The 13538-nt window shown below is 47.1% G+C and overlaps 1 protein-coding gene across 3 annotated transcripts; it reads right to left on the minus strand.

Annotated features, from left to right (window-relative positions):
* Positions 1-210: 210 nt before the first annotated feature.
* GNL1 (G protein nucleolar 1 (putative)) lies at positions 211-13297 on the minus strand. 3 transcript variants are annotated; one of them, XM_044306473.1, is made up of 13 exons: positions 13119-13297; positions 12815-12946; positions 11047-11215; positions 10381-10517; positions 8916-9067; positions 8196-8267; positions 7766-7973; positions 5674-5769; positions 5390-5587; positions 3431-3609; positions 3169-3319; positions 2939-3079; positions 211-913 (listed from the first exon to the last, which is right to left on the minus strand). In XM_044306473.1, exons 2-13 carry the CDS (start codon positions 12885-12887, stop codon positions 651-653), a joined length of 1839 nt encoding a protein of 612 aa, XP_044162408.1. In that variant the 5' UTR covers positions 12888-12946; positions 13119-13297; the 3' UTR covers positions 211-650. The 3 variants fall into 3 exon arrangements, with proteins under 3 accessions (XP_044162408.1, XP_044162410.1, XP_044162409.1); XM_044306475.1 differs by having other exon boundaries at positions 13188-13284; XM_044306474.1 differs by lacking the exon at positions 13119-13297 and having other exon boundaries at positions 12815-13096.
* Between the last annotated feature and the right edge of the window lie 241 nt (positions 13298-13538).

The following is a 13538-nucleotide window of genomic DNA, read 5'->3' on the forward strand; positions in this document are numbered from 1 at the left end:
AGTGAAAACATCATCACACCAGGTCCTGGAAATCAAAGTGCAGAGGGTGCGTCAATTGCACGGAAAGCAGAGCTTCTAGGAGTAATGGTAACGCCCCCGTTGCTCCTAGAGGCTCATTTGCATATATTAAGACCTTCTTTTTCTCAGCAGTGCGGGCACATATGAACATGGGACCAACACAGATGCCTTCAGCTGCCAAGTGCACATGTAACAGGTCAGCCAGTGTCATAGGTACAAAGCTGCTGACAGATGCCCTTTAAAATAAGTACATTGTACAATATTACTTGAACATGGCGAATGGAGCCCCTTTAAGAAGATCTGGCCTAATGAGGCCTCATCTTGTGTATCAGATGCTCATATGTGAATTATCCATCTCTGCTGCAAATGAAAAGACCCAATAAAACCTTCATAAATCTGTACACCTTTGCGCAGTGGTTGCAACATATGGCTCCTCAGCATGCTGGGAGTTGTAGTTGTTCTGAAGGGTGTCAAATAGCAGAGCAATGCTATGGAGTGTACAGGGAACAGTCAAGGGGCACATGTCGACTTCTCCTTGGAAAGCAGATTCCTGTGCAGTAAGTGAATCAGGGGAAGGCCATAGTCTCACCTTTACTCCAGGACAGGCCTCCTAATGTCACAGCCCAAGCTCCTCAACACTCGTCTTCTCCGAGGAGCGCGTAGGGGTTGACATCAGCAGTTTTAGTTTTGACCCCCTTCTTAGCCTGAGGCACAGCAGTGTCTTCATCTTCATCTTCCTCCTCATCAGCATCTCGGTCACGTTCTTCCTCTTCTTCCCCCGAGCTGGAGATCTCCTCTTCTTCTTCTCCGGCCGAGGAGGAGCGATTCTCGGACTGTCCTCGTGTCTGAACAAGGGAAACCATTTCCAGTGTTTCCGGGTGTTTCTGCCAAATTTCTTTAAGAGGGAAGATTATGTATTATACACCGAGCTCGTCGTACTTCACAAAGAATCAAATGGTATTTCACTTGCCAATCCCAGCAAAATATAACTGTACATACATTACTAAGGCTCCATTCACACGTCCGCAACGTGTTTTGCAGATACACGGATCCGCAAAACACGGAAAGCGGCAATGTGCGTTACGCATTTTGAGGGCCGCACATTGCCGGCACTATTAGAATATGCCTGTTCTTGTCCGCAATTGCGGACAAGAATAGGACATGTTCTATTTTTTTGCGGAACGGAAGTGCGGACCCGGATGTGCGGATCTGCAATTCCGTGTCCGGGCAGAACATCGTGCTGCCCCATAGGAATGAATGGGTCCGCAATTCCGTTCCGCAAAATGCAGAACGAAATTGCAGACGTGTAAATGGAGCCTTATCCTGTACTGATCCTGAGCTACATCCTGTATTATACTCCAGAGCTGCACTCACTATTCTGCTGGTGCAGTCACTGTGTACATACATTACATTACTTATCCTGTACTGATCCTGAGTTACATCTTATATTATACTCCTGAGCTGCGCTCACTATTCTGCTGGTGGAGTCATTGTGTACATACATTACTTATCCTGTACTGATCCTGAGTTACATCTTATATTATACTCCAGAGCTGCAATCACTATTCTGCTGGTGGAGTCACTGTGTACATACATTACGTATCCTGTCCTGATCCTGAGTTACATCCTGTATTATATCCAGAGCTGCACTCACTATTCTGCTGGTGCAGTCACTGTGTACATACATTACATTACTTATCCTGTACTGATCCTGAGTTACATTCTGTATTATACTCCAGAGCTGCACTCACTATTCTGCTGGTGCAGTCACTGTGTACATACATTACATTACTTATCCTGTACTGATCCTGAGTTACATTCTGTATTATACTCCAGAGCTGCACTCACTATTCTGCTGGTGCAGTCACTGTGTACATACATTACTTATCCTGTACTGATCCTGAGTTACATTCTGTATTATACTCCAAGGAGATTAAATCCAGCGGGGCAAAGGTCCTCTTTAAAGCGGGCCTGTCCCCTCTCCTGACATGTCCGTTTTAGTAAATTATATTCCACATTAAAAGATAATTCTGGATCATCTGTTCTTATGACTGTGTTGCACCATTCCTTTATTATTCCTGCCAAAACTTCATGAATAGAGGTACTACTAGGTGTCACCCGTTGGGGGTATGTCCCTGCACAGTCTGACACTGGCGGCACAGATTGGACAGTGACATACTGCATGCGGACATGTCCCCAGTGGACAATTCAATTCATAAACTTCTAGCTGGAACAATAGAGGAATAGAACAACACAGCGCCATAAGAATGATGAAAACGTGGAACAGAATTATTTACTAAAACAGACACGTTAGGAGCGGTGCCCGAACCTAAACCGAGCTCTGTGCAAGGCACACTAGAAGGTATCAGTTATGAAGCAGGCAGAATTGTGAACACAGCTCTGGAGTATAAAGCTTAGTTCACACATTGCGGTTCCGTTTTTTATTTTTATCGTGGCAAAGACAGCACTATATACAGGCAGAAAACAAACTTTAAAGGGCATCTGTCAGCAGGAACAGGCGTGCTGATTGATGGGAACAGGTGTGATGCCTGATGCTGTCAAAGTGCAGAGGACGCGGCAATGGCAGAGACAGCAGAGTCTCTAGGTGTAACGGCGACAACCCTGCTGCTCCTAGAGACTCGTTTGCATACAATGAGTATTTAAGAGGTCAGAGATAAGTAGTCCTCATCTGAGCTGCCTGACGGGAAACAGTAAAAATACAGAGCCTGGTACTAGAGATTCTCAAGCCTGTACAGAGAAAAGGGGTAATATTTTTAAATAAATAAAAGACCATTTGTAAAAATAATTTTTAGGTCAAAATGAGTAAAATGCAATAGTAAAAAAAACTGCGCCTAAGGTGTACATAGTCTTTAATAGTGAAATCCCAGGGAGGGGGAAGGAGGTAAGGTCAGACCCATACCTTTCTGATGGGAGTATCCAGGTGGCCTCATGCACAGGCAAAGCCGTCCGTCCACAGCAAGGCGCAACAGACTGTTGGCGGCCCGGTACGTGTCACTGCGGGAGGCTTTTGCAGTCTTGTAGCCGCGTTTATCTGCCCAGGCTGTGCGTGGAAGGAGAAGATGAGACGTTTTGTCAGTAGTGCCTCAGGCCCTGCTGAGGAATGTGTGACATACATGGACGGTAACTTACTTTCACAGATGCCCCATGCGGTCCAGCCCTTGTCCCCTCCATCTGGATTGTTAAGCTTAAGGAGCTTGGGAACTGGTATTCGACAGGACAGATATCCTACAGAAGTATAGGGCTCCTGAATCTGAGCGATGGGGTAGATCCCTGCAAGCAGCTGGAAGCGAGACACAGTATAAATGACCTGACCATTTATGGGGGCGTCCCACATATATGAAAGGGGTTAATACGTTCAGTAGATACCAGCTCCTCGGATACAGATATTCACCTGCTGTTGCTTATCTATAAGAGAAGGGAAGATGAGGCCGGGGCAGTCGCAGAGGCGCACTGTGGGCGTCAGGAAATACGTCTGGAAGTATTTGGTGTGACCCGGCGTCCGGGAAACACTGACGATCTTTTTTCCGACGAGCCCATTGATCAGAGAAGACTTTCCCACATTTGGGAACCCTGCCAAAGAAAGAAAAATGGCGGAGGGAAGATAAGTGTTACAAACGTCACTTTTACACCAGGGTACTTCTATGAACAGATGCTGTGGGGCAGTGGAACATAAGCTATTGTTTTCTGTCATCAGCCACTGCAAGCAGGAGAGAGACTGGCTGCAGCATATGCCAATGGGGCAACTAACAGGAAGTCCAGAGAAATCTCCCCTCACAATCACTAATTTATCCCCGCATATATCAGATAGTGAATAGTTGAGCGAACTCGTGTTTTAAGTTCGGCGTCTAAAGTTCACGTTATCGAAGAATCGAGTTATGGATTCTAAATTCCGTTATGGTCCGTGGTAGCGGAATCCATAATGCGATTCTTCGATAACCCGAACTTTAGACGCCGAACTTAAAACACAATTTCGCTCAACACTAACCCACACAGATGTCAATGATCTTACTTCCATCTAGAAGTCGTCGCTTTATGATTGATGAGGGCCCAAACTCCGGGGCCCTCACTCTCCTGAAATGAAGGGGCTGCCGCACTGGTGTAGCACTGCATTCGCTTTCCTGACATCCCCCCTGTCAGGGTTGAATGGGGCCAGCTGTACAGTGGGTGGTCAGGGAAAAACAGAGACTACACCAGTGCTGCAGCTTCTTCATTGTTCGGATCCTTACCAAGTGATGGCATATCCTAGCGATATAAAGGAATCCCGTTTAAAGGGCATCCGTCAGCAGTTTTGTACCTATGACACCGGCTGACCTGTTACAGGTGTGCTTGGCAGCTGAAAGCATCTGTGCTGGTCCCATGTTTATATGTGTCTGTATTGCTGCAAAAAATGATTTTTTCATATGCAAAAGAGCCTCTAAGAGCAACAAGGAAGTTGCCCTTAAACCTAGAAGCTCTGCTCTCTCTGCACTTTGACAGAGCCAGGCATTATAACATTTTCACAGCCTGGTCCTGTCAATAAAAGTGCAGAGGTCGAGGCAGTTGCAGAGAGAACAGAGCTTCTAATGGTCTTCTGTTGCTCCTAGAGAATCATTTGCATATACAAAAACCTAATCTTTCTCAGCAGTGCGGGCACATAGGAACATGGGACCAGCACAGATGCCTTCAGCTGCCAAGTGCACATGTAACAGGTCAGCCAGTGTCATAGGTACAAAACTGCTGACAGATGCCCTTTAAAGCGGTTGTGCCAAGTTTTTAAGTTATCTACTATCCACAGGATAGGAGATAACTATCTAATCGCTGGGGGGGGTCTAACCCTTGGGGCCCCACTGATCACTAGAACAGAGGGTCCCGTTCTAATGGAGCGGCAGGTCGTGCGGCACTGTACTCGGCTATCTCTGGCGCTCCTATAGAGAATGAATTAAGCGGCAGTGTGCATGCTCGACCTGCTGCTTCATCAGAACGGGACCCCGGTTCTTGTTATCGCTGGGGGTCTCCAACAGCTAGGTATCCCCTATACAATTTTGCCCACAACCCCTTTAATTCGTTCTGCTTTTAGATGTGTTGTCCCTTTAAATGAAAACACTATTTTAATGTCACAATGGACTGATGGTCTCTTCAATTCCTTTAAATATTGAAATCCGCCCACCCATCATCTGACCGCTGTGGCTTCCAGTATAACTGGCAATCAGCTGGGGGGGAGCAGTAGAGGGCCAGCAGGCACTGCGGGGGAAATGCACTATTCCGTGCCATATGAATGGCCGGCCGAGTAATAATAGGGCTCACTGCTCATCCCAAGAGCTTGTACTTTCCCCAATGAGTTACTGGGTGCCCCGCTTACACATAGTCTCACCTAAACAGCCGATGCTCAGCACCCCGTCCTTATAGCGTTCTCTGCTGGGTGCCCCCAGTTCTGCATCAGTGACCTGCTGGGCGACAACTACATCCGTCTCGTTATCGTCCTTCTCCTCGTGGTCGTCTTCCACTCCCGCGGCGTTGAGCAGAGCAGCCGAGTTTCTCTCGATCTTCTCTCTCCAGGACGTCAGGTCGACTGAAGGGGACAGGAAGCAATGTGAACAGACTGGAAGACTCCGGTGAGGAGCAAAGTCGATGTCTGCGAGGTTAGGAAGTCGCTACCTTTTCCAGCAGTGATGATCTCACAAGCTCGCAGGAGCTGACTGGGGCCCAGGGCTGCGTTCCAAACCCGACGCCTCTTCCGGCGCCTCTTAAACACTGATAGAAGACAAAGAGATCGGAGTAAGAAGCAGCCACATGGAGATCAGTACAGAGATGACCAGAGGGGGTGGTTAAAGGGATTTAGAACACATTAAAGGGGTTGTGTCGTCTTGGACAATGGGGGCATATCGCTAGGAGGTGGGACTTGCACCTATCTCATAAACTGAGCCTTAGAAGTCACGGAGGGCGCACTGCGCACGCACAGGCACTGCTCCCATTCATTTCTATGGGGCCGACGGAAATAGTTGAGCCAGCTCTGGCACCCTCACCTTATCAGACAATGGGGGCATTCCTAGCGATATGTAGTTATCTAAGGGCTTTTTTTATGGAGGGAAAATTATTATTTTTTAGACATAATTATTTAGAATTAACAGGATGTCCCGGCGACAGTGAGTGGCAGGAGATCTGTGAAACTGGCAACACATGGTTTGATCTGACAGGTTTTCCTTGTGGATCAATAGGCGTCTGTGTTGTTTCTGGTAATGGCCACACCCCTTGCCTCCAGGTGTTGCTTATGTGGCTATTTAACCTTCCTTATTTATAGTTGCTTCTCCCACTATGCAGTGCGGGTTATAGCTTCTGTGCCTGTGGATTGTTTGTGGTTGGATCTCGGCTGAGTTCCTGGTGCTTCCATAGCCTCTTTGAAGTTAAGTCTTTCCTTTCCCTTTTGTATTTCGTTTGGGTTCTGTGTTCTGTTGCATTTCCCTATTGTTTGTATTAGGCCTGAAGTAGACTCCTGTTCGTCTTTCCTTTTGGAGGAACAGCTAGTCTCGTCCCTGCCATTGGTACCAGGGTCCTATAGGGCTATATAGGACTCTAGGTATTCCTGTGAATGAACTCACCTACCTTCCCTAGTTCTCAGGCCTGATTCCCTGTTTCCCCCTTCCCTTCTATGGTCAGTGTGGTGTTTCCCTCCCACACCGAAGCGTGACAATATAGTAGCGTTTAAAAGGGGTTCTCTGGGATATTGATGACCTTCAGAATAGGTCAACAAACATATCAGATCAGTGACACCCGGCACACTTTACATTACCACACCTGCATGTACAATACACAGGGATCTGTTAGGACCCTTTTATACTGGAAGGTAAATCGGGGACAAACTTTCAAATGAACGCTTGTTCTCAATAACTGTCCCATGAGAATTTGCTGGCCACTGGTTTTAAATGTCGACCTGTCCTCATTATCCCCCAGAATCGGGCTGTGCAAAAGTACCTTGAAGGGGCTGTCCACGAGTTTATTTTTTGTTTGCAATCCCTCCCTTGCGCCATCAGCGCTGCGGAATATGTTGTCACTATATAAAGATTATTATTAAGAGATCTATACTTACCTTCTCCAGCTCTGCGGTTCCTAGGCTGTCTTCACTGGACTTCTGGTCCCCACCCGTCAACTCCTGCGTGGACAGGGTCACGTGGCCTCATTAGTGACATACCCTCAAGTGGCATATGACCCAGCAGTAATGTGCTGCTTGGTGATACATCACTGAGGAGGCCAGTCATTGGCTACTGTGGCACACAGAACCCCATTGGTGTGGAAGTTGACACTGGAAGTGCAGTGAAGATGGCCCAGAGCTGGAACGGAGCAGGTAACTATAGATCTCTTCACGGGTACTGCTGAGGGAAGGAATAAAAAATAAAAATAAATAAATAAATTTATATATATATATATAATAAAAAAAATTTGGACAACCCCTTTAAGGCATACCTATTACTTACAGTACACAGCCCTAGGGGCCTTTACTAGGCACAGAGGTGTCACGATTTTTTTGTGCATTGCCAGGGCTTATAGGGACAGGACAAAAGCAGCCCCTCCTATCGCTGCACTGTGATCAGCACTGAATGTGTTACTGCCGGAGGTATAGAAGCCAGGACTGGTGACAATGTATGGGCACGGAGGGGTTAATGAGGCAAGGATAGAGATAATGCAGGTTTAGAAGGGCAAGAAAGCCAGATCAGAAGGCACAGAGGTGTGGAAGCACATGTCTTGGTCCCACCTGCAGAGGGGTCCTGCTCCTCGTCAGGATGTCTTGGGTAGGAGGTGAAGCAGACCACATGGACTTGTGGGAACTTTTCCTGAAAATAATGCTTCCAAGCTACAACCAGCGACGGGGGAGCCAGGTCAATCTTATTGAGAACGAGGATCAAGGATCTGCCTAGTTCTTGAGTCACATAGTCATAGAGGGCAGGGGAGAAATGTAACACCTGCCAAAGATACCACACATGCAGTACAATTTAAAGGAGCACTCCACATACAACATAGTGCCGAGGGGGTGGAGCATGACACCAGGATAGAAGACCAAATGCACAAGTCATGCTCCGCCCCCTTAGAACACACACTTGTTCTGGAGTGTTCCTTTAAATGCACAATAATAATGTATTATCTTCATTCCCAGATGCCAAACGTGCACAGTCCGCAATACTGACCGGGTGCCGGATGTCTGTTATCAGCAGGACAACGTCTGACATTTCAAGGACTCTCCACAGTTGGCGCCATGTCTAATAATTTTAAAAAATAAAATAAAAAAAGACTACAATTAAAATTGCCAATATTTTATTTGCTTGACAATTTTAAAGGGAATGTGTCAGACTATTGTTTAAATCGCGTTTTTATTTTGAAAGAATTTTTGATGATATTTTTAGTTTTTTATGTCAATATTAATAATAATAGTAATTCTAAAATCCTGCAGTTTTTGCACAGATCACATTACTGCAGTTATCTCCTTATGATTACAAAGGCAGATAACACCTCTGTATGGATCACCCTGCTCCCTCCTGACCTCTTCACAGGTCACAGAGCATGCCTAGAAAACTCTACTGTGGAAGATGGGGTCAGCCCCTGTCCCTTGTGTCCATGGCAAGATGGCCGCCCCCATAATCATGGACAGGAAATAGATCTCTTTTTAAAATCTACAAGCAGAAAATTAAAACAGATTCGATAACAAAAAGGATATGTGTCGCCACCTGGTTTTAAGTGGCAAGAAACATTTTGTGTGACACATTCCCTTTAAGGGGCTATTAAACCGGGTCATCTGTCCAGGTTGCTGCTTATGAGATTTCAAAAAAGGCGCCAAACTTAAAGGCGTTGTGTCACTTCAGCAAATGGCATTTGTCATGTCATTACCGCCCTTATGGTTGATATCTCACCTCCAGGTTGTGGTCGAAGTAGCTAAGCTCCTGAGGGGTGTGCTTCTCATAAATCTTCTGCAGATACTCCTTAAAGGCCCGTTCCTCCTGGGACAGCACGGCCTCCTTGCTCATCTCGTAGCTCCAGGCCGGTCTTTTTGGGAAGTCCAGCACTGTGAGGAAACCATGATTAGTCTGTGATAAGTCAAGATCCCGCTGAAAATGAACAGTTATTGGCATAGCAGCCCCCCTAGTGTAAGACCTGGGCATGTGACGAACATCTTCCGTGGTCTTCATATGTCTGGGCTGTGGGGTAGGGTGGCATAACGGAAGCTTTTTCTTACAAATAAAAAAAAATCCATGTTTTGCCCAAATCTACATCGTCTGCCAAAAGCACGTGGGAAAATGTGTTATGGTCCAATGAGACCAAGGATGAACTTTCTGACCAAAAGAAGCTCACACCCTCAGAGAAGCATGGCGGAGGCGGCAGCTGGGACTTTAGACAAGGCAGTGCCAAATATCAGTCTATTCTGGCACAAAACCTTCAGGCGTCTGATAAGAAGCTGAAGAGAAATTTCAGCCTGACAACGAACCCAAGCAAACCTCCACATCAACAAAGGAACGGCGTCGCCTGAAGAAGAGCAAAGTTTTGGAAAGGTCCAGCCAGAGCCCAGACCCGAATCTGTGGGTGTACCTGAAGAGGGCGGTATACAGGAGATGCCCTCGAAATATGACCGAAGTGGAGCGCTTTATTGACACGTCAAAGGCTACGTCAACAAAGTATCAGTTTCAGGGTGCGCATATTTATGCAACCGCATTATTTTAGTTTTTTATTTTTCCACTCAGTTTGTATTTCTATTGTCTTATAGGCGACATTAAATGTGGAAAAAGTTCTGAAATGATTCTTCTAGGTCTGATTATTTTATTTTTTTCCACAGGGGTGTGTAGACTTTTTAGAGACACTGTGATCCATAAGGCCAAATTCTACTTTGCATTACTATATTATCGTTGGTGGACCACAGAAGTCAGAATTCTGTATGCACAGGCTCCTCTGCGCTGTTACAGGCGTGCGCGCTGTGCAACTGCTGGAACAGTCGCTGACTGGCGTCCTGGAATGTCCACGCTCAGCATGCTGCCAGCATTGTGTCCATGTCCTCGTCTGAGTGCTGACACACCAGAGGTCGGCTTACACAGGAAACCCTTCCAACTCGGTCCTATACAAATACCATTAACAGAAATCTCTGAGCAGCGCCAAAGGGGTCCGGGCTCCCGTACAGAGACCTTCAGTTCTGGAAATGATTGGGGGTCCGAAATGATGGTCTTCACCAACATCACATCCTCTACAAGGGTCATGTTGACTGAATTTACCCAGTTTTAACTACATGCGATATATATGGGAGAATTGCTGAACATGCAATTCCCCAATACAATCGTTATCACGGGTCTAGATTATATCAAGACATCACTATAGTCAGAGAAGCATTACCTGAGCCCGGCCTGTAAATCTTCTCTATGTCCACCTCGAGTTCTGCTTCCTCCACTGGCTCCAATATCTTCTCTTGAGCGACTTTCTTCCGGTGTTCAATTTCTTCTTTGCTCTCTCTTTCAAACTGCAGTCTGAACCTGAAAAAGCCACGTTAGAGGGTATCACGTACAGACCATCGAGATCAGAGTGGTGGAGGTCGGATTCCCTGCACCCCCCAGCAATCTGCAGACTTAAAGGGGTTTTCTCATCTCAGACAATGGGGGCATATCGCTAGGATTCCATTCATTTCTATGGGGCCGCCGAAAATAGCCGAGCGCTGGCATGCGCGGCACGCTCCCATTCACTTCTATGGGAGAGGCGGGGATTAGCGCTTGGTGGTGGACGGACCCCAGGAAATCTGGGGTCCTCCAGCCACAGCGCTCCCTGCACCTATCAGACAATGGGGGCATATCCTAGCGATATGCTCCCATTGTCTAAGATGGGAATACCCCTTTAAGGAGCTGCAGGGTTCCGGCAAGTGATGCAGCGCCTTCACTGGCTGTGCCTGGTATTACAGCTCAGTCGCTTGAATGGGACTTCGCTGCAGGGAGCTTTAATGCCAGGCAGAGCCAGGTGACGCCTCCGGCATAGAAGTATTGCACTGGTGTGAATGTGTACATGGCAGACCTGTTGGGGTCATAGCATTTCTCTCCAGGCCTGAAGACTTGCGGCTGCTGATTGATTTTCCTCACTTGGGGGCGGACGTTCTCGCCGTCTGAGGTGTCTGTGTTCTCCTCGCCACGTTCTCTGCTCTGGCTCCGGCTGTTTGACTCGGACCTGCCGGCTTCCAGCGGCCCTGGTAAGAAAAGGTACAGGTGAGTCATAGACACCAAATGTCAGTACCGGCGGTCCAATCAAAACCTATGGGCTGCTATCCGCGACAACCAGCAAAAGCTATCGCTATGGAGGGCGTCACCAAGCTCTTCTAGACTCCTCATTGGAATGTAGGTATAACGCGATACTTGTCGTTCAGGATTCTAGGAAAGCTGGGCCGACCCCTGACCTCCCAAGACACAAGGAGACCCCGGAACCGTCAGCTTGCACTATGAAAAGATTCCTCCTGGGAATGATGCGATTTAAGTTTAGGAGGTTTTACCTAAATAAAGCTTCACTGTGCATCCTCCTAATAGACTTTGTGTTGCAATTTCTCACTGTTTTCAAGACCCCTGCTTGCTGTCAGCGAAGAAGATCACTCTCACTTTCACCCACAAGCAGAAATCTTGAACAAGCTGAATGTTTCTCCCCGCTCACTTTTGCAACGTTGCAGTATTTAGTCTTACACGCTACCATTAAGTTCAATTTCCAGTTTCAAGATCTCTGCTTGCTGTCAGTGTACCAGAGGAAGAAAAACAATGGGGGGCATTTATAAAGACCAGCTTTTTACGCCAGTCTTTACTCCTCAATGCGCTGCTGCATTCGGTTAATTTAGGATGAGGCACATAAGGCTACTTCTCCCGTTTTTGCTGGATCCGGCAGGGCTCATCAAAAAACGCTTCCGTTACTGATAATACTGATCCAGTTGAATTATCTGCATCTCTAAAACCATTGAAAGTCAACGGGGGACGGATCCGTTTTCTATTGTGTCAGAGAAAACGGATCCGTCTCCATTGACTTGCATTGTGTATCATGCCCGATCCTTCTAGCTCCGCATCCCAGGACAGAAAGAAAACCGCAGCATGCAACTAAACGGAATAGAAGGCATTTTGGAGCATTCTGTTCTGTTCAGTTACGTTTTGTTCCCATTGACAATGAATGGGGACAAAACAGAAGCGTTTTTCTCCGGTATTGAGACCCTATGACGGATCTCAATACCGGAAAATAGAAACGCTAGTGTGAAAGTAGCCTCAATTAGACGCGCCTCCGGCAGCCCCTCAAAGGAGTAGTTTTTACTCCCGTTTTCAGGCATAAAAGACAGTAAAACAATTTGCTGGAGCCAATGTCCCAGGCCCGCTCCACTCCCAAGTGACGACGGCGGTGCAAAAATGCCCAGGCGACAAAATATTGTCGCACAAAGATTTAAAAAGTTGCAAAAAATGTTCATAAATGACCCCCCAGTATTTCTCATATCCGGTCTAGTCAATAAACAGTCTGGGGGAAAAGAAAAAAAAAAAAGTATCCCGACCGTATTTATTGGAGACAAAATGGCCACACGGACCCTCCGTCTGGCTACCGTAACCCTACCGCCAGCGTACACACACGTCACGTTCAGGATCCGCCCACAGCCTTAGGTTTGTCATGGTTTTTCACGCTACAGTCAATGGCAGCAAGCAAAGACCTTGAAAACAGCGCAGCTTTAAAACGCAAATCACACGAGAAAACCGGAAAACTCCTCCTTATTCGATAAGTTTCAAGGGTTTATGAAATTGCGCAGATATCCTTGTGGTGTGATACGTACCGCGCTTCCGCTCCCTCTTGTCTTGCAGCTGCTTTTTCTTCTGCTTGCTGCTGAACGGCTTCTTACGCGGCATCTTTTACACTCAGGATCTGAGGCAGTTCTCGCAGGTGACGATGTTACTGCGGCGGATATCTACGTAATAAAGCGGTATGAGCTGATAACTGATATGACGGATACTGCCCCCTGCCTCTGCTCGCTAAGACATCCCCCCACCACCTACTAGTCGAGTAATAGAGATTTCCTCAGTAATTATCGAACTTTTCAGCCCCCCTATCAGATCTATATCTGTGCAGTAGATACTGACCCCCACAGCTGTGTCCACAGGGTTAGGCCCTCTACCTCGTCTTTCCCCCTGACTAATAGCTCCACTAACAGAAGAATGTTTCCTTCCTGGACGGAGCCAGTGCCCTCCGAGGCCCTTCCTAGGTGCACAGCCAGTAACCCTGCATTGCCAGGTAAGAACTAAGCAGGACAATGTGCTTCTATTCGCCCTAGAAACAGGAAATGCCCGTAGTGCGTTCCACGCCTCCACCGCAGGACGCATTAGCCAATGTCCACGCAGAAAGCGTGTCACGCCTCCATGTTCCGTTTCAATCCTCCAATGAGGAGAAGCCTGTACGCCATTGCCTGTCAAATGACTTCTGTCAGCCAATGACACTGAGGAAGGTCAGGGAAACAAGGATTTCATGCGTTTCAAGCCTCGTATTCCGGGAGGGTCGAGAGG

Source organism: Bufo gargarizans, chromosome 9 (assembly GCF_014858855.1).
Source record: "Bufo gargarizans isolate SCDJY-AF-19 chromosome 9, ASM1485885v1, whole genome shotgun sequence".
NCBI lineage: Eukaryota > Metazoa > Chordata > Amphibia > Anura > Bufonidae > Bufo > Bufo gargarizans.

Excerpts from the sequence above, each read along its gene's own strand:
- GNL1 (XM_044306473.1), bottom strand. The coding sequence starts at position 12,887 with ATGCCGCGTAAGAAGCCGTTCAGCAGCAAGCAGAAGAAAAAGCAGCTG. Across the intron at positions 10,518-11,046 it reads AAATGCTATGACCCCAACAG|GTTCAGACTGCAGTTTGAAA; the intron begins GTCTGCCATGTA and ends TGGCTTTTTCAG. Across the intron at positions 914-2,938 it reads TGGATACTCCCATCAGAAAG|AAATTTGGCAGAAACACCCG; the intron begins GTATGGGTCTGA and ends TCCCTCTTAAAG.